This window comes from Rhinatrema bivittatum, chromosome 2 (genome assembly GCF_901001135.1).
Source record: "Rhinatrema bivittatum chromosome 2, aRhiBiv1.1, whole genome shotgun sequence".
In the NCBI taxonomy this organism is placed as follows: domain Eukaryota; kingdom Metazoa; phylum Chordata; class Amphibia; order Gymnophiona; family Rhinatrematidae; genus Rhinatrema; species Rhinatrema bivittatum.
Genome location: NC_042616.1, coordinates 664,689,598 through 664,711,251, shown reverse-complemented (window position 1 = coordinate 664,711,251; position 21,654 = coordinate 664,689,598). Strand labels below are relative to the sequence as shown.

The 21,654-nt window shown below is 44.8% G+C and overlaps 1 protein-coding gene across 1 annotated transcript in view; it reads left to right on the top strand.

Annotated features, from left to right (window-relative positions):
- Positions 1–21,654, top strand: part of NCOA2 (nuclear receptor coactivator 2) — a 649,459-nt gene that overhangs the window by 287,020 nt on the left and 340,785 nt on the right. Inside the window, 1 exon segment of the mRNA XM_029591446.1 lies at positions 16,868–17,040. Coding sequence (XP_029447306.1) covers positions 16,868–17,040 — 173 coding nt within the window.

Below are 21,654 nucleotides of genomic sequence, written 5' to 3'. Positions count from 1 at the left end.
TGCTTTTATTTATTTATTTATTTATTTATTTATTTAAATAATTTATATACCGGAGGTTCCTGTATAATATACATATCACCCCGGTTTACATAGAACAGTAACAATCGCTACATTTAGCGGATTACATAGAACAGGATTAAATAACGAAGTTTTACATTGAGCAAAAGACGTAAACAAGTTTTTACATTGAAACAAACGAAGTAAACAAGTTTTTACTTTGAAACAAATTAATAGAAGTAAGCAAATAGTGAATACTATTAAACCGTTAATAAACATGCGGTTAATAAATCAATAAATAACATGGAGATATGTAAGTCCACATGAGTATATGTATGTAGACTGTATGTAGACAGCATGAATATATGAATCTCTAATTGAATAAGGAAGAATAAGATAGATCTGAAAAAAATCATTGTGGGAGTGAAAAGACTTTTGTCCTGTTCTTGGTTCTAGGGGAAAGCTAGTTTGAACAACCAAGTCTTAAGTTTCTTTTTAAATGTAGTGTGGCATGGTTCCAGACGCAGGTCTGGAGGGAGTGAGTTCCAAAGTGAAGGGCCCACTTTTGCAGCACCCATGGCACTTTTCAGTGCTACATATATTTAAAAAAAAAAAGAAAAGGAAAAATTTGTGCCTCAAGATGTCAGGCAAGAATATGCATATGCATAAGGTAATGTCTCTCACAGAAGGGCATGCTCTATGGTACCAGTGTTTTGGTATGGATCACAACCAGGTAAATTGTTATGGCTGCGGATGAATGTTCCCATGCACTCATTGATCCAGAGACTACAAACAAACTGTTGCATCTGAGATGTTGCAGTCTGATCGTTTACCCCACAATGCATAATTGTCTGCCTCACTGGGAAGAAAGTTGAGCAGAATCTCTTCAATAACTCTCCCCCATGGTGAAGCAGGCTGAAGCCTTGGGGTCGAATGCTGTTGTCTGCTCTACATTGAGAAAAGAGGAGGCATTTTGCGGGGCTGTCTGATCAACTGACACCAAACAAACAAGTCTTCATAACATGGTGTATTAGTACCATCGATGCACGGTGCATTGTTACCATCCCTATTAACGCCGTTGTCATATGCTGCATCAAATTCTGTGGCTCACAGTGCATCGGCATTGCTAATGTATGGCTCATCGGTGCATGATGTACAGTCATATGGTCCCGATGTGCTTTCAGTGCAAGCAGTTCCAGTGACATCACTGCATTCCCTCTCTGCACAGACTTCATTGATGCATTTGAAGCAAAGATAGTCAATGCAACTGAAGCATGCTTTTTGAAAGGCTAACGAGCACCATCAAATTTAAAAGCATTGACACCATTAGTGCATTGTTTGACCCATTGAGCCCTGGACTATAGGCATCATACAGAGTTGTTAACACATTATTCCGGTCGACCAAGAACAGGTGCAGAGGGTGGTATGCTGCCTCTGCCCTCACCTATTACCAGAGCCCTTACCCCTTCTAGGCTCATAGCACATGGTTTACAATTGGAAATACCAGTCTCAGTGGGGTCAATATTGAAAATCTATGTAGACTGACAACTTAGTTCAGAAACACTACTTAACAAGATATGTTATTTTGAATATAGCCTGTTAAGCTATCTGGCCACTCAAAGCTGGATAAAGTAATCTGTTTTAGTTGAAAATCGGCTGAGGTCCCCCCCCCCCCACCGAAATGCTACTTATCCAGGTATATTCTTTTGAATATAACCAGTTAAGTGTTATCTCGCTTGCCATACCCAAAAAACTTTATACATAATGGGTGATATTCAAGAGAATATCCTGATATGTTTAAACTTGATCAGCTAAGGCTAGCTGGATAAGTTTAATCAGTTTATATAGTGGGACGTGTTTTTCTACTGAATATTCAGGATAACTTGTCCGCCAAACAGCCTAATGAATATTGGTCTCAGTATATGTTCTCTAGTTTCACTTACCTCCAACAGGCCTCCTATTCAAGAACAGGAGCCCATTCTTGTCTCTGAAGAAGATGTTCCAACCCCCACGTCAGTCACTTGTCCAAATAATGGACCTGGTGAAAAATTTGTATCTCTTTGGTTAAGGAAACAGAAGGTACTATCCATCCTCTCCTCTCCAGGATTGCTGTGGTAATCCCACAGGCTGGCGTCCCAGTTTTCCCTATTAGAGTAAACACATCAGCACACCTTTTGAGAGATTCTTCATCATTTTGCTAGATTGTAGTTGAGTCAATCCATTCAGAGGTTTCAGACTAAGGCTACTCCCCTCAGGGACAGCAAGGAGACCTTCCCAATTCACCATCTTCATTCTTGGGGTCCTGAATTAGTGTTCCCATTCCCTTGGGTTCCAAAGAAAGTTGGACAGGATTACCTTCTGACCTGCTTCCGGATCCTCGAGAACATTTCTCCACTGGAAGACCTTATTTATTCGAAATTTTATAGAAAATTTGAGAAAAGTAGTCTGAATTAATATGTGAAAGGATAAAGACTTCTAGACAAAGGTCTTTGTACTTCAAATTTTGGATACTTCATCAGAACCAGCAGCTCTCCCAGTTCACAGTATTCTGCATCAACTATAGATAAGAATGTAGGGAAAACCCTATTTCTTATTTTCCTACAGCAAGGAAGTTGGATCTCAGGTAGAGAGTTCAGAAATCACCTGGTTTTGTACTAGTCCAATTACCTCATTCTGATGTCCTAGAATCTGCCCTAAAAAAAAAAAGGCAAAAAAAGTAAGGATTTATTCAAATTTGTTGCCAGGGAATGACCCTAGGCTACTTGACAACTTTGGAAAGAGAGCTCAGTGCTAACTGCTTATATCTCTGCTCATCAGTTTTATATGGTGCAATATATATATATGACTGCATACAAAAAATAAAACCTTTCCTTCAACCAACTGAAGACAAATTTTTATCCTAAACCATTTCTAGATGTGGAAGAGGGCATACAACATCTCCTTCACTCAATCTATGAATTGTTTGATGCCATATTGCATACCTCAACTGTCTCCATTGGAGCTCAATGCATGACCGGTTAAGAGCCAGCAGCATTCACAACAATGTTCATGAAAAGTTGGCAGATGTGCCTTGTCTATGGAAGCACTTCTTTGGAGAGCAGTTTAGGGAAACAGTTGCTCAAATAAAAGAATAGAATGTTGCATTTTAGAACCTTTCCACTGGATTCAAGTAGCTGTCTTCTTAGAGACTCTTTCTACTGGTACAAGAAGCCATGCTTCCAGTGATGCCCAATCTGGCCATATCAAAGATACTAGCTCTCGCCTCTTCTGTCTCAGCAACAGCAGCAACTTCTAGCTTGTGCTCATCCACGAGAATGCCAACAACCAAAGATGACTCTGCACGCCCCACCAAAACCCAGGCCTAATTTTTGATCCTTCCGAATGCTCAAAACTTGCTATCTCCAGTAGAAGGCAGAATCCAGGCCTTCCTGGAGGAGTGACATCAGATGACCAAGGGTTGAGTCTGAATACCTTTTGCGTTTCTCCTGGTTACCATCTCTTCCTCATTGTTCGACCCTCAATTCAGATCTTTCTCACTTAAGACAACTCCGTCTGGAAGTTAAATCACTTCAGCAACGAATGATAGAGCCAGTCCTTGCACTCCAACATGATCAGGGATTCTACTCCTGCTATTTTCTCGTTCCCCAAAAATCAGAAGGAAGGGGTAGTTGAGACCCATTCTGGATTTGAAAAGCATGAACAAACGGCTACTCCAGAGAGATTAAAAATGAATTCCCTCAGAACGATCCTTCGCTATATCTAGAAGGGAGAATGGATGTGTGCTCGCGATATAAAGATGCCTGTGCACACATACCCATTCATCCCTCCCACTGGCACTACCTTTGTTTCAAGGTAGATTCTTCCCATTACCAAAACAGGATATTTCCCTTTGGCCTGTTGCCAGCTCCAGGAGTCTTCACCAAATGCTTGGCTGTAGTAGCATCGTACTTATGATGACATGGAGTCCAAGTCTTCCCGTACGTGGATGACTGGCTGGTCACAACAGACTCCTGAGAATGCATGTGTTCTTCCTTTAAAAGACAGTACAGCTTCTGCAGAAGTAGGATTTGTTCCAAGGACAAGCAGGATGGTACTCCTCACATATGGGTGACATCATCAGATGTAGCCCGGCACGGAAAACCTTTTGGTCAAAGTTTCTAGAAACTTTGACACTGAGCATGCCCAGCATGTCACTATCTACTCATCCACATGGGGTCCCTCTCCAGTCTCTTTTTCCATGAAGCTGAAGCCTCACGGCTATGGAGCTCGCACTTTTCTGTGAGAATTAATTTGTTTTTTCTTCTTCCCGTGTTCCACTGGGTCCCTCTGCTTTTCAGGGTTTTTTCTCATCGCTTGGTAAGTTTTCTGGCACCTCGTGGTTGATTACTGATGGTGTTGCCTCCGGTGGCCACCGGCCATCGACCGCATGCCGCGTTATTTTTGATATGGCGTCATCTGGCTTTTGCCGATGTCCCCCCGTGCCCCCGGACCATGTCCATCACAGACCCTCAAAAGGTCTGTGTCCTCTGCCTGGGGGTGTCACACAATGTCCATGGTTGCGATCTTTGTGCCCAGATGACCCTTCGTTGGGCATGGTTAGACAAAATGGAAAAGTTGTTTGGCACTAAAGCCTGATTTGGCGCCTGGGACTTACACATCGCAAAGGAAGGGAGTCTTGGCATCGACCCATCGGTATCCCCTTCACTACTGATCCTTAATCCCAAGGTAGGGGCAGGAAACTGAGCGAGGTCAACTCTTGTCGATCCAGATCTGGTTCCTCCCTGTTTCCATGGGTCCCAAGGAAGGACTGAAGTGAGCACCAAGAAAAGTTGAGGAAACACAGACACTGCTCATCCTCTTTGAAGTCAGACCATGGGAAGGCATCGAAAGCGTCTGTGCCTCCCCTGCAGTGGTCTCATGTGGAGGAGGTGCTACTCTTCAGTCTTCCCGAGGACTCGTAGCAGTCCCCACAGATACCAGTGCAGGGTTTGGTTCCTTCCCATGTCTCGTCAATACGATTCAGCTGCCTCCCCCTCCTGAAGCTGTTCTATCCTCGGCAGCTTTTGAGGAGGAGCTGGAGTGGTGCATGCGGTTGGCGGTCAGCCAGGCCCTGCAGGGCATCGAGCCTCCAGTTCCTCCAGTACCGCCTCCACCGCAAGAGCCGACTCCATTGATGCTTGCGCCTCTCTTGAAGTGGCTGGACCTGCTGCTTGATGTCTTACCGATGTAGCCGGCTCTAATGCTCCAAACCCCTTCACTGCCAAGGGGAGCTATCGATGCTGCCGCCACCGGTTCCCATCCTGTTGAGCGACTCTTCGGATGAAGAAGGTCCATCGGGGTCGACAGTGCCTCAGCTGCACACAACACCCTGACAACCTCTGGGACTCCCGGCCCCCATCTGGTCCAATGCTTCCGGTGCTCCTGAGGCCGATGGATCCATCGGTGCCCACGCGGCCGGGGATCCCATCGGTGCTCTGAGGCCCTCTGGCTCAAGGCCCAGGGCACAAATGGGACCTCCACCCCCCACATCTCCAGACATTCGAAGTGAGGGGGAAGTCCCCAATGATCCCTGGGAAGGGGAGGCATCATTTTCCTCCACTGAAGAATCACACCTTCAGAACCCTCTCCACTGGAGGAGAGGCAGAAATCTCCTCCAGAGGGTCTTTCTTTTGCTGATTTTGTTAAGGCCATGGCAGAGTCTGTGCCTTTCCAGCTATTGACAGAGCAGGATTCCTGTCACATGATGTTGGAGACCCTCTAATTCCTTGATGCTCCAAAAGAAGTGGTGGCTGTTCCAGTTCATGACATTATTTATAGAGCTAGTTGCCCGACTCTGGGAACACCCCATTTCCATTCCTCCGATAAACCGGAAGACAGACGCAGTCTATCTGGTCCAGCCCACCACAGGGTTTGAGTGCCGTCAGCTGCCTCGCCACTCAGTAGTGGTGGAATTGGCCTTAAAGAAGGCAAAGAGACTTCGGATTCATGCCTCAGCCCCCTCCCCCCCCCCTTGGGCTGGGAGCACAGAGCTCTGGATGCTCTGGGACGCCAGGTATTCCAGGGCTCTATGTTGGCTGCTAGGATTGCTTGCTAGCAACTCTATATGGGGCAGTACACCAGAAACCTCTGGAAACAAGCCCAGGAGTTGGAGAACGCCTCCCGCAACAATTTCAGGAGAACTTCCAGAAAATAGTTTATCATGGCCTGGACTGTGATAAACACAAAGTCCGCTCAATGTATGACATGTTTGAAACAGCTATGAGAGTTGCCGCAGCAGGTATTTGGGGCTTCGTGCTTCTGACCTGCGCCCCGAGGTGCAGGACCATCTAGCAGACGTGCCCTGTACAGGGGAGAACCTGTTCGGGGACAAGATTAGAGGCGGTTGCCAAGAAGGACTATCATGAAACCCTTCAGCAGTTGTCAGCCAGCACTTCGGACACTCAGCCCTCCAGTAAAAAGCTTCTGAGGCAGTATACTAGATGGCCTTTTTACCAGCCACGCAAATACTACCCATCGGCCTCTAGGTCGAGACTTCAGCAGGCACCGGCAAGACAGAGGCATGATAACCTTGTACGCTCCGTCCAGCTCCAGCCCCACCACAAAATCCCGTTGTGGGATTTTTGACTGGTGGCCAGGGGGTTTGAGCCAGCCAATTGTACCCCAAGATGCCGACACCCCCCCCCCCCCCCCCCGTGGGGGGCTGCCTACAGCTATTTGCAGAACGATGGACGTCAGTTTTCCTTGGACCACTGGGTCCTGTCTATCGTGAGACACAGGTACAGATTGCATTTCCAATGACCCCCACTCTAAACACCCCCCCCCTCCTGAATTGCTGGTGGTGAGGAGTAGAGAATCATCAAATTCTATGAGTAGAACTCTGCTCTCTTAACAGCTCTAGCGGTCAAACCAGTTCTGTCAGGCCAACAGGGAGACGGGTTCTACTTCAGGTATTTCCTGATTCCCAAGAAAACTGGTGGCCTTCACCCCATTCTGGACCTGAGGGTTTTAAACCAGTTTCTTGTCAGAGAAAAGTTCAAGATGATCTTGTTGGGCACTTTGATCCCCCACCTCAAAGCTGGGGACTGGCTCTGCTCCCTCAATCTCAAAGACGCATACTCTCATATCCCCATTTCTCCGGCGGATCGAAGGTATATGGTTCCTGGTAGAGGAAGTGCATTACCAGTATTGCGTGTACTGCCTTTTGGCCTTGCATCTTCGCCTAGTGGTAGTGGGGGCCTATCTTTGGAGGCAAGGAGTACATGTCTTCCCTTATCTCAACAATTGGCTTATCAAAGCGACTCCAGGCAGTGAGTGCTGCATTCTTTTCAGTCCACCATACGTGCCTTGGAAAACCTAGGATTTCTGATCAACTATCAGAAATCACATCTCCAGCCCTCATTGCACCTGGACTTCATCAGGGCCAGGCTGGACACTGTCCAGAAGAAGGTTTTTCTGCCTCGAGGCAGGGTAGAGACCCTTGCTACCCTTGTTCGAGTAGTCTCCGGGTGCCCCCCCATGTCTTGGCGCACCAGTTTCTGAGACTTCTCGGATATATGGCAGAGACAGTGCATATCACTCCGTTCACTCAGCTTCACATGCGCAGAGTGCAGTGGACGTTACATTCCCAGTGGTGTCAAGCCACCCAGGATCTTCGGGGTTGTGTCCTGATCACTCCTCTTCGGCAGTCCCTGGTGTGGTGGGAAACCCTATCCAATCTGGAGCGAGGGATGCCCTTCTGGGTCCCTACAGCTCCATATCGTCCTCACCACAGATGTATCTCACATGGTTTGGGGGGCACATGTTGCAGATCTTCACATTCAAGGTGTTTGGACCCTGCAGGAAAAGTATTCCCAGATAAATTTCCTAGTGTTACGGACAAACCGTTATGCCCCAAAAACGTTCAGGGAGCACCTATGCAACAAAAGTGGTCCTGGTTCAGACTGACAATCAGGTGGCGATGTGGTATCTGAACAAGCAGGGAGGGATGGGGTTGTACCTTCTCTGCCAAGAAGCAATCCAAATCTGGTCATGGGCCCTCGAGAACATCATCTTCCTCCTGGCCATGTATCTCCATGGGACGGGCAACGTCTTGGTGGATTCTTTGAGTCTGGCCTTCCAACCACATGAGTGGTCCCTGAATCGAGGTAGTGAACCACGTCTTTTGCCTATGGGGGACCCCGGACATTGATCTATTCGCTTCCCCAGAGAACAAGAAGGTAGATCGATTCTGCTTACTGGGACGGATGAACAGGGAATCAGTGTCGGATACCTTCTCATGTCATTGGGGCACTGGCCTGCTGTACGCTTATCCTCCCCTTCCACTAATCTTGAAAATTCTCCTCCAAAAGCTCCAAGTGAACTGAGGAACCATGATCCTGGTTGTACCCTTTTGGCCTCGCCAGGTCTGGTTCCGTCTTCTATGGGAGGTGGCTTCGCGCCCTCTTATCTGGTTGGGACTGCTCTGGACCTGATCTCTCAGGACCAGGGCAGACTCCACCATCCCAGCTGCCAAGCCCTGTCTCTCACGGCTTGGATGTTGACCAGGTGACCGTACAGGCACTGGACCTCTCAGAAAGTGTGTCCCGAGTCCTCTTGGAGTCCAGGAAACCTTCCACGAGAAAATACTACAATCTAAAATGAAACGTTTTCAGCTTGGTGAGTTGGGTGCGGTCTGGATCCCTTCTCTTGTTCCCCACCGCAGCTTTTGGACTACCTGTTGCACCTCTCTGAGTCGGGCTTGTGAATAACTTTGGTGAGGATTCACGTTAATGTCATTGGAGCAGATCACCAGGGGAGAAATGGTGCTTCCATTTATACCTATCTGCTAGTGGGGCGGTTTGTGCAGGGCTTGTTGCAACTTAAGCCTCCTACTTGGCCCCCAGCGGTCTCTTGGGACCTCATGTAGTCTTGTCCCAGCTCATAAAGATTCCATTTGAGCCCCTGCTGTCTTGCGATCTGAAATACTTGTCCTGGAAGGTCGTAATCTTGGTGGCAGTTACTTCAGCGCACAGGGTCAGTGATCTGCAGGCTCTGGTGTCGTACCCCCCTTATACAAAGCTTTATCATAAGGTAGTCTTGAGTACTCACCTGAAGTTCTTTCCGAAGGTGGTCACAGAATTCCATCTCATTAAGTCCATTGTGTTGCCTTCCTTTTTTCCAAGGCTGCATGCTCACCAGGGTGAACGTGCACTGCATACTCTGGATTGTAAAAGGGCCCTGGCCTTTTACCTGGAACAGACAGCACCTCACCACCTTTCCACTCAGCTTTTTGTTTCCTTTGACAAAAACAGATTGGGAGTCGCAGTGTCTATGCAGACCTTATCTCACTGGCTAGTAGACTGTATTTCCTTTTGCTACGTTCAAGCGGGCTTGCAGCTTGAAGGTCACATCAAAGCTCATTCTGTTTGAGCCATGTCAGTTTTGGTGGCTCACTTGCGTGCCATCTCCATTCACGAGATATGTAGGGCGGCAATCTGGAGTTCCCTTCATACGTTCGCCTGTCATTATTGTCTGGACAAGGATGGACGATGTGACCGTCATTTTGGTCAGTCAGTCAATCCTTCATAATCTTTTTCAGTCATGGAAACCCAACACTTCCTGCCTTGGGCCCTTTCTTTGGGTGCAGGCTTGCTCCCCTGCATCTAGCAGCTTTAATTGTGCATGTTGGTACCTGTTCTATGCTGCCTATATTGGGAGCAACCTGTAGCTACTTAATCACCCATGTGTGAGGACTACCATCCTGCTTGTCCTTGGAGAAAGCAGAGTTGCTTACCTGAAACAGGTGTTTTCCAAGGACGCAGGATGTTAGTTCTCACGAAACTCACCCGCCACCCCTCTGAGTTGGTTTTCTTTTGGTTTATTTTATTTTTCACAAACTTTGTTATAAGACTGGAGAAGGACTCCATGTGGATAGTGGCATGCCAGGCTCCATCTGATGATGTCACCCATGTGTGAGGACTTATATCTTGCTGTTCTTGGAGAACACCTGTTACAGGTAAGCAGCTCTGCTTTCTGGTGAATTTTGAGAAATTGAATCGGAAAATAAAATTTATCACTTCAGAACCTAACTCTGTATCTATCATCTGCAGTGGGGTCTGCGCTGTCAATAGGACCAGCTGACTCAACCCTTAACCACACTACAAGTCTGCAGAGACTTGAAACAGGAACTACGCTGGTGGTTGAACCCCCGCATACTTAGATGCTCCTCTTTTCGCTCTCCCCACCAAGTAACCTTAGCAACTGACATCTCCCCAAAAGGATTGAGCACCTACACAGGGATCATTCAGATCCCAAGGGATTTGGTCTCTCGAAGAAAGTCACTTTCAGATAATTCTGCTGGTACTAATAGTGATAAATTTGAATTGATGACTTCCCCCAGGGAAGAGCTTTTTAATTAAAATGAACAACCAAGTCACCATGTTGTATTGTAAGCAAAAGGGGAGGCACAGGCTCATGGAATCTCTGCTGGAATTTTTGGCAGTGGGAAAGCATGAATCAAGCTGTCCTACTAGCCACCTATCTTCCAGCAATCTCCATCATGCTGGCAGATCATCTCAGCAGAGTTTTCTATTTGCATGAGTAATCTCTTTACAAACAGCAGTCAACACACTATTCAACTTATGAGGTCTATCAATGGTCTACCTATTCACCTTTGATCCAGAACAGAAACCTGGAGACATTTTGCTCAGTTCTGCCCAGCAAACTCAGGTTAGCTCAGGATACTCTCCTGCCCAGTTGGGCATGTATGCTTTTTCACAGATACCATTGATCACTAGAACAGTGCAGAAAGTGCTACAGGATTGAGCTCGGCTGATCCTCGTAGCTCCAGCGTGGCCCAGATAGATGTGGTTTACATATCTTGTATAACTTTCTAGCAGTCCTCCCATCCATATGTGGAACAGACCTGCCAAATTAATGCAAGACAGAACTCTATTCCATCCAAACTTTTCACTCCTCAACCTGATGTATTGGATGTTGAGCACTTAGTAATTGCTATTCTGTCTTTATCCAAAGAGATTGAAGGCATAATAGTTTTGGACAAAAGCCATATAGAAAAGCCTATGGCTTTTAAATGGAATACATTTTCCATATGATGTCATCAAAATTATTTGAACCTGTTCTACTGTGAGTCCAAACACCAACTAACCTACTTGCTCTTCCTTTCTGAATGAGGTCTTGCTACATCTTCTGTAAAAGTACATCTCTGCGCGATATTGGTTTGCCATGATTTAGTTGACAATAAATCCATCTCAATTAAACTATTGCTGTTGAGATTTATGATATGCTTATGGTATGCTAAATCTCTGGTGCAGAAACCTCCACTACTGTGGTTCCTGAATGTTGCCCCCTCTCAATTGATGAAGCCACCTACTGAACAATTAGAATTGGCTTCTCTTAAATTCTTAACATGGAAAGTAGTTTTTCTTGTGGCAGTAACATCAGCCGGAAGAGTCAGCGAACTCCAGGTACTGGTTCACTATCCACCATACGTGCAGTTCTTCCATAATAGAATGGTACTCCACATTCACCCAAAGTTTCTCTCAAGCTGCTTCGGTTTTCTGTATTGATCAATTCACCATATTACCATTTTCTTTTTTCTTTTGAGGGTACATGCGCATGAAGGGGAGAAAACCCTTCATACTTTGGGTTGCAAAAGAGCCTTGGCCTATTACAAGAAAAGAACTCAGGCACATTGTCAAGCTTCACAACTTGGCAATCATCCTACTAGCTTGGTATATCAGTCATCAAATGTACATTGTCTAACAGGATAGCAGACTGCATTCAGCACAGCTACACAGTCACAGGCCTTCAGATTGCAGACTCTGTGAAAACTCATCAAGTTAGAGCTGTGGCCTCTTCGTTGTGCATCTGCAACAGGTACCTCTTGAAGATATCTGCAAAGCTTGCAACTTGGTTGTCAGTTCAAACCTTTATGTTCCATTACTGTCTGGACAATCTCTCAAGGACTAATGGTAAATTCAAACAAGTAGTTTTTAACTAGTCTGTTCTCCCAGTAGTCTACTCTCCTGAATGGGGTCCGAGTTGCTTACTCAGTAATGCTCCGCTGCAACCCACAGCTTGAAATTTCCCACGTCATGGCTAATTCAGCCTGCTTATCAATATAAAAAGCAAGTTTTCTTACCGTAAATGGTGCTTTTATAGATATAAGGATGACTTAGCTATGCTAAATATCTGCCCGCCTCCCTGAAGAGTTTACTATATAACTGGAATTAGTTCTTATATCAACTAAAGAGGCTCACAAGGCAATGCCTGTATGAGAGTTCTTGCACATGTTCGGTAGACCTAAAAGCTCTATTAGCTAGGAGAGACGAATCTATTCAGTGCTGCTGGATGGCATCTCCCAAATGTCATGGTTAATTTATCCTACTATCTATAGAAAACACCATTTACAGCAAACAAACTTGCTTTATTTATATAAAGTAAAATAAAATTTACATTATTGTAAATTTGTAAATATGTAGGATTTCAGAAAATTTGCCACATAATTTTCTAACTTTTGACAAAATGTACTGCTGAGCTGCTAAAGGAAACTGAGAGTTTGACTCTATTGAGTTTGCCCACTAAAGTGAAGACAGTAAGTTAATAACTGATGTGAATCAGTTTAGCCCATGAGTGAGCCGCGCCCCTAAGCAGGCATCAGGCCTATCAGAGGGCGGCTACTGCCCCCTTTAAACTCCGGCGCATCTCGGAGGCGTCGCGCCCCCGGCGTCGCGCGCCCGAAGGAGCGCGACCTAAGGGGTCTGCCCCTTAGCGCGCCCCTTGAGCGACCCAGAGCCAGGGCCGCTACACACTCATTATCAGCCACGGAAAATATACGCCAGTACCTCCAGCACTCAATCAAAAACCTCCAAGGTCAAGACGACACATCCAGAGGCATACGGGCATCATTCAGCCTTCATTAGCGTGCCATCCTTACAGCCCCCAGCAGCACCCATCCAGACTATAACTGCACTCAACCAGTCTACAGCACTCATCCAGCTGCACCCATCTAGCCTCCAACACTCATCCAGCTGCACCCATCTAGCCTCCAGCACTCATCCAGCTGCACCCATCTAGCCTCCAGCACTCATCCAGCTGCACTCAACCAGTCAACAGCACCCATCCAACCTCCAGCAGTACCCATCCAGACTACAACAGCACTCATCCAGCCTCCAACTCCCAACCAGCCTCCAGCAACACTCATCCAGCTCCCAGCACCCATATAACCTCCAACAGCAATCATCCAGCACCGATCCAGCCTCTAGCAACTATGCACTACCGACCACGCACCTACAAATCACTCATTCCAATCATGATTAATTACCATGAATCATGGTAAAGTTTATTATAATTTCACCCCTGTTTCTTGTGAACCAGCATGATGGGACCACTGTCTTGAATGTTGGTATATAAAAAACTTAAATAAATAAATGATTTCCCCCACCACACAATTCCTAGGTCTCACCCTATTCACCATCATCCTATTTAATGACCAATCGCTCACCAATAAAACTCTTATACTTAACGACATACTGCAGGACACAACCCCAGACTTTTGCGCCATAACAGAAACATGGCTCAAACACACCGACATCACCCTCATTAACCAACTACCAACACAAACTTACGATTTCTTCTCCATCCCTAGACAAAAAAAAAGAGGAGGGGGTATCTTCTTAGCTGCTAAAAAATCCCTAAGGTTCACACACTACCCGATCAACACAGCTACCAAACTAGAACTAGGATTGTTCAAATCAGAATATCTCCAAATCCTTCTAGTCTATGCCCCTCCAGGCTTGCTAGAATCAGACGCCTCCCCTATTCTCGAAACCATAACTTTGCATCTTAATCTTGACTCCCCTGCTATAATCCTGGGCGACTTCAACTTACATGTTGACAAAGTCCCCCTTTCAACAAACTGTGAAGCCTTCCTCACCGCATTGTCAGCGATGGGTTTCAGTCAACAAATCAACAAACCCACTCACAAAGGAGGCCACACACTCGATCTCTTCTTTACAAACTCCGGTATTTCTCTAACAAAACAACCAAATTGCAAAAAAGTCCCATGGTCAGACCACTCTCTAATCTCCACCAGCTTTTCTGTACCACGATCAGACTCTAATCTCGACTCAAGACCTTCTTTCCAATACAGAAAACCATGCACCTCGGAACACCTCAACAAACTACTAAATACAGATCTACCACTCATCGATGTTTCTACACCCAACTCTGCACTCCAATCCTGGTCCAAAATAACAAAATCTATAGCTAACACTCTTTGCCCTCTGACAACCAAAATACAGACTTCAAATGCATCCAAAAGACAACCCTGGTTTAAGGAGGAGCTGCGAAAACTCAAACTACTTCGGCAGAAAGAAAGAAAATGGCGCAAAGCCCCTTCACCGGCCTCACTCTCTGATTATAAACGCTCACTCCATCTATACAAAAGTACTACGCTGAAAACCAAAAGAGACTACTATGCCCTTAAGGTTCACCACCTCATCTTTGACTCAAAAGCTTTATTCGCCTTCGTTTCCAGTCTCACCAAACCTATCATTCCAGATATCCCACCCGAACTAGCTCAGACTAAAGCAGATGAACTGGCTCTTCATTTCAACAAAAAAATATCTGACCTCCTCAATCAGCTGATACCTAACAATGCCTCTCCAGATAACTTATATCTCCCCCAAAACAAAGACATTCAGTTCAACGCGTTCGAACACATTACAATCACAGAAATACAATCGGTGCTGAAGAGAATGAAACCGTCATCACATCCATTTGATCAAATCCCTTCCAAAATGCTTCTTCTCATCCCTGACACTATAGCAAAAACACTAGCAGACATCATAAACTGCTCCCTGTCACATGGTATCTACCCAGATGACCTAAAAACTGCCTCAATCAAACCACTCCTAAAAAAACCAAATCTAAATGCTGATGATCCTAATAACTTCCGCCCCATTTCCAACCTCCCATTCATAGCCAAAATTATGGAAAAATTGGTAAACACTCAACTATCCAACTACTTAGAAGACCACAGTATTCTGTCTCCAAACCAATATGGCTTTCGCAAAGCAGCAAGCACCGAAACGCTACTTCTCTCACTCATGGACTTCCTCCTCTCTGGAATTGATAAAGGCCAAGCATTTTTACTAATCCTCCTTGACTTCTCGGCAGCCTTCGACACTATCAACCATGTCCTTCTTCTAAAACAACTGGCAAACATTGGATTGTCAGGTGCTACACTAAACTGGTTTAAAACATTTCTAGAAAACAGAGGATATAGAGTCAAAATTCACAATACAGAATCCCAATATCACCCTTCCAACCGTGGGGTGCCACAAGGTTCATCACTTTCACCCACACTAATGTCTACCTGCTTCCCCTATGTCAACTTCTCTCAAAACTAAGCCTGAAACACTTCCTTTTCGCAGACGACGTACAGATCGTGATCCCCATAAAAGAATCAATCTCAAAAACAATGGAATACTGGGATAGTTGCTTATTAGATATCAAACATCTCCTCACCAGCTTAAACCTCGTCCTCAATGCTTCGAAAACGGAATACCTGCTCATATCACCGGAAAACAACAACACACATCCAAACCCACCAGCCCTCCTTCAAACAACCCACGTAAGAGACCTAGGAGCCCGCTTAGACAACCGGCTTAACCTCAAACCATTCATTAAACAGACCACCAAAGATTGCTTCCACAAATTACATATTCTGAAAAGAATTAAACCACTTTTCCACGCTCAGGACTTTAGAACAATCTTGCAAGCAATAATCTTTTCCAAACTAGATTATTGCAACTCACTACTACTAGGCCTCCCAGCTTCCTACACCAAGCCTCTACAAATGGTTCAGAACTCAGCAGCCAGAGTCCTTACAAACTCCAGGAAAATCGACCACATCTCACGATCCTCAAAGACCTTCATTGGTTACCGATCCACTACAGAATCATGTACAAAACTATCAATATCATCCACAAGGCTATCAACCAACACACTCAACTCGACCTACAAATACCACTTAAAAAACACACATCCGCCAGACCCATCAGGGAATACTACAAAGAGTCACTCCAAATTCCTCATGCCAAAACCTACCAACATAAATCATTGAGTCTCAGAGCTTTTTCTTCAGCAGGTCCAACACTATGGAACTCTATCCCACCTGACTTGAGACAAGAACCATGCACTCTAACATTTAGGAAAAGACTAAAAACTTGGCTTTTCAAAAAAGCATTCCCAGGCCTTGATTAAAACCTCCACCCTTCAGCACAAATGTATTCAAAAATTGGATCAAAATAAGAATCCACCAACCACAAACTTATACTCAGCACAATATTATCATCACTCACAACTGTGTCATATCTATTCACTTGGGTGTCATATTTATTCACTTGGCTATATTTATTTACTGCGTCATATCTATCCACAGTCATATTTACTCACGTTGTCTCATTTACTCACAACTATGTTACTTGATGCAACTGGCTGATATGTACTCACTTTGCTATACAATTATGTTACTTGATGAAACTGTCTGATTTGTAAATATCTCTTTATTCACTTTCTCCCCCCCTTTTCTGATCCTAGTTAATTTTCCCTGTTTTATTGTAACTTTCTCACATCCTTATTGTTTTACTGTATTTAAAGTTTCAATTGGGAAATTTGTTTATTATGTTACGCTTTACCCTACACACATTGTTAGCTGTAAACCGGGTTGATGTGATATTAGTCATGAAACTCGGTATAACAAAAATAATTAATAATAATAATAAAATAATAATAATACATTAAGCATCTGTCAATATGAAATATTCAGAGAAGTCCAAGAAAATGTTTTTCATTCTTTTTATAGCCCCAAAAGAAGCACTGAAAAACGGAATCGTGAGCAGGAGAATAAATACATAGAGGAACTTGCGGAGCTTATTTTTGTTAATTTTAACGACATTGACAATTTTAACTTTAAACCTGACAAATGTGCAATCTTGAAAGAAACTGTGAAGCAAATACGTCAAATAAAAGAACAAGGTAAGATTTAAATATTTTTAAAACATTTTTGCTGTCTAATTCTTGCTCACTTTCACTTTGCTTTTAGTTTTTATTTTACTTTTTAATGATAGTGATATGATTAAATGGTGTGATGTGCAAAATATAGTTGAATCATGACAGCAGCAAACTCAAAGGACTTATATCTGGAGGCTAAATTCCCCTACAAATGTAGTTCTTGCAGAAAATAATCTACACACACTCGAGAGAAGTGATGCAAATTGATGGTTCATTAGTAACTGGCAAGTAAAGCTTGGATCTGAAAACGTCAGAAGCTACCCCGATGGACTATTTAGCTATAGCTATGTAACTCTTTTACAGGTTTCTTAGAAAGTATTTTTGCTGGTGCAGAGAGGGACAGAGGGGGAGATCATCCATGTTCCACTGAACTTGTCTGCCCTTCAGTTTCAATTTGGTCCGTTGACAGAATATGTTCTGTGGGACTGCTGATGCCCCCATGTTCTGAAGTTTTCTGCCTCTTCTGTATGCAGTATGTTTTCAGCCAGACCTCCGAGTCTTTCCAGTTCTTGTTGCTTGAGTTGCTGTGATCATAGTTAGAAAGACAGGTTAATTATGGAGATGTTCACTTAAAGAATGCTGAGACTCTCTTCAGGCACCTTCACATCCTTATGGGCTCATTAATTATCTATTTCTGGTGACTTTTCAGTGGGTATTGACCATTCCTTAACTTCCTACTAGACCAATATTCATGTATGGGATTTCTGTCCTCCACAGCTGATGGGGACAGGTCACACCTCTTTTTTGTGATCTCATTCTGGGCTATAAAAGAGGCGTGGTCCTGGCCAATACCAATAGTCTTTGTCTCCAGCAACTGTGGACATGTGAGGACGTTAGTTTCCAGAGTCTTGGTTCTGCCTCAACCTGCTAGGGCTCTGGTTGCTCCTGGATGAACAGTTTTTTAATTGATTTCCTCAGTACTCCCAGGGTGTTCCTGGTTGAGTCCCTGAAAGTAATCCCCAGTACCCTGAGGGGTCTGGGGATTCCACAGGGAAGGGTGCTTTGGGTTGAAAAGAAACCAGAGAGCGAGACTCCTCAAAAAAAACAAACCAAAAAACACAAAACAATATTTTAATTTTCTCCAAGGACTAGCAGGATGGCAGTCCTCACATATGGGAGACATCATCCGATAGAGCCCAACATAGAAACAAAGAAATGTTGGCAGAGAAGGACCAAATGATCCACCTAGCCTGCCCAGCATGCTTACAGTATCTGCTGCACTGTGCAGGTTACTCTCATGCTTATCATTTTCCCAAACTGTAAAAGTTAGGGCCCTCAGATGCTGTTTGAATCCAGTTCCTTTTTACCACCTACGTTGAAGCAGAGAGCAATGATGGAATTGCATTAACAGTACAAAGGCTTATTTGTTAAGGGTAGCAACTGTCACACCAGCAAGTTACCTCCAGTTACCCCCATGGGCTCTTTTTTTCATTATTTCCATCTTCTAGCCTTTAGGGATCCACAGTGTTTATCCCATACCCCTTTGAATTCCTTCACTGTTTTCATCTTCACTACCTCTTGCGGAAGGGCATTCCAGGCATTCACCACACTCTCCGTGAAGAAATATTTCCTGAGTCATCCTCCCTGGAGTTTCATTTCATGACCTCTAGTTCTACTGATTTCTTTCCAATGGAAAAGGTTTGCTTGTAGGTCTGTATCATATCTCCCCTGCACCTCCTCTCTTCCAGGGTATACATATTCATATCCTTCAGCCTCTCCTCATAACTCTTCCAATGCTGACCCTTTACCATTTAAGTCGCTCTTCTTTGGACTGCCTCTATCCTGTCTCTATCCTTTTTGAGATATGCAGTACTCCAGGTGAGGCCTTATCAAGGACCTGTACAAGGGCAATATCACCTCCTTTTTTTTTTTTCTTACTGGTTATTCCTCTCTCTATGCAACCCAGGCCTTCGCTGTCGCCTTGTCACATTGCTTTCCCGCCTTCACATCATCAGACGCTATAACACAAGGGCCCTCTCTGTCGGTGTGCATTAGTCTTTCACTGCCCATCACATAAAGCTCTTTTGGATTGCCACACCCAAGATGCGTGACTCTGCCCTTCTTGGCATTGAATCCCAGTTGCAGAATTTTCGACCACTCTTCAAACTTTCTTAAATCACTTTTCATTCTCTCGACTCCTTCAGACATATCCACTATGTTGCAGATCTTAGTATCATCCGCAAATAGACAAACTTTACCTTCCAACAGGTTGCTCACAAAGATGTTGAACAGAATTGGTCCCAAAACCGATCCCTGAGGCACTCCGCTTAACACTTTTCTTTCTTCAGAGTCCCATTTACCAATATACGATGTCTCAGTTTGCAATCCACGCTACTACCTTGGCACCCATTCCTAAGCTTCTCCTTTTGTTTAGAAGTCTCATATGTGGGGCCATGTCAAAAGCTTTACTAAAATCCAAGTAAATGACATCCAGCGTTCTTCCCTGATCCAGTTCTATAGTCACCCAATCAAAAACATCAATGGTGAATCCATGCTGCCTCAGGTGGAAAACTTATGTCAAAGTTTCTAGAACTGATCCTCTCTGAGCATTCTCTGGCATGCAATATACTACGCGTTCACATGGGGTCCCCTCTGTCTTTTCTTTTCCGCGGAGCCCTGTGTCTCATGGTGAAGTTAGTCTTTCAACTTTTTCTCCTTAAGGGGACGTTTTTCTTCCAATTTTTGCATTTGTTTTTGCACTTTGGGATTGCGTGATCAATGTGGGGTCCCCCCTGCCCCAGTTCTCCCTGTCAGGTTTTTTGGTGTTTTGGTAATTTTCCTTTCGCATTTGATTCCCTGGGGCCAGCGATGCACTCTGTGCCCACCGGCTGTCAATGGCCGCTACCATCTATTTCAACATTGCGTCCCTTTTCTTTCACGACAACATGTCATCGGGGTTCAGGCGATGCCCTCGGTATGCGAAGACTATGTCTATCACAATTCCCCATAATAGATGTATCCTCTGCCGGGGTTGTGGCAAGTGCGCACAGATGACCCCCAAAAGGATGTCTGGCTTGGTTGGACGAGTTAGAACAGCTGTTTGGGCCCGGGAAGACCGATCCATTGACATCTGCATCAGAGGCATTGACATTGAGGGACCTCTGAGCTGCACTGATGACCATTGAACTATCTACATTGGTGGGACAATCAGTTCAGATGGCATCGAGGGCTTCCAGGGATCCCAGAACTGGGCATCATCCACCTATTCTAGGTCAAAGACATCGGGTTCGTCATCTTCGGCCTTGGCACCGGGGAAAGACTGATAAGTGTATCTTGGGAAGCCGAAGAAGCATTGGTATTGGTGCTCATTGATGCATGGTGCCGGGCATGGGGTTGCACCAGTCTTGGCTGTGATGCTTCCAAAGCAAAACCCTGGTGAGGATAGCCAGTCCTCTATGATTCCCAAGGGTTCCAAAGAGGATCTGGCCACGCCTCCTGTATCCCAATAAGTCTTGATGTCCATGATCTTTGAGGAGGAGCTGGAGAGGCAAGTCCAGCAGGCAGGGGAGAAGCCAATGCAGGTTTTCAGTGTTGGAGCACCAACTGCACTGGACCCGGCACAATCCCTTCTTGAGCCATTGCTTAAATCCTTGCATGGCTCATTGGAGAGCTGTCAACACCTTCACTGGTGTCTGTGCCTGGGGTGGGGGATATCGAAGCTGCCACCTACTGGTCCAGTGGTTGTCCACAGTTCCTCAGAGGAGGAAGCTTCCATAGCGATAAGGGCAGTCTTGGGGTCCAGTCCCACTCGGCCAGCCAAATCTATTTTCATACAACTGGCCTGGGACAGATTGCCTCAGGACCTGTCCCCTATTTATGACAATGAGGATAAGAGTCCCTATAACCCCTGGAGGGGAAGGCTCCTCAGGTGCTTTGGATTCCACTGCATGAGATGGCCTCCCCTCTGACCCATCTCCCGATGGCAGAAGGAAGTCTCTGGAAGACCTCTCTGCAGGCTTTGTCAGGTTGATAGCAAATGCCATCTTTACTTTCCAAGCAGAGGATGATACCTGGCATAAAATGCTGTATATTTACCTACCAGTTAAAAAGAGAGACGTAGCGAGTTCTGAGGGTGGGATGGATTGTCTAGATTTTCTAGAATCGTCTAATGATGATATTCAAACAAGGGCTACATTATTAGTAACGTTTAGTCTGGAGAGCGAAAAAAATCTGGTTCTACAGAATTATTTTAAAAATAAAGAGATTATGTATTGTGGTCAGAAAATACAAGTATTTCCAGATGTTTCCAAGGACACCCAACTGAGGAGGAAACAGTTTTTGGATTTGAGACAGAGGGTGATATCCTTGGGGGCCACCTTTTATCTCAAATTCCCGTGCAAATGTTTAATTACCTATCAAAGAAACAAATTTGTGTTTCTGGATCCTACTCATTTGGAATCTTTTCTTGTGGATAAAGGTGGATAAGCTGAGGAGGCCACTCACCTAGTATGGGGAAAATAACTGGTGTTTAAAGTAGGCATGCTCCTAATTATTCATAAATAATTATAAAAATTTTCCTATGTATATTATTGCTTGTTGAGGTTCCCCTTTTATGAGGGCTGTTTATTGTTATTCACA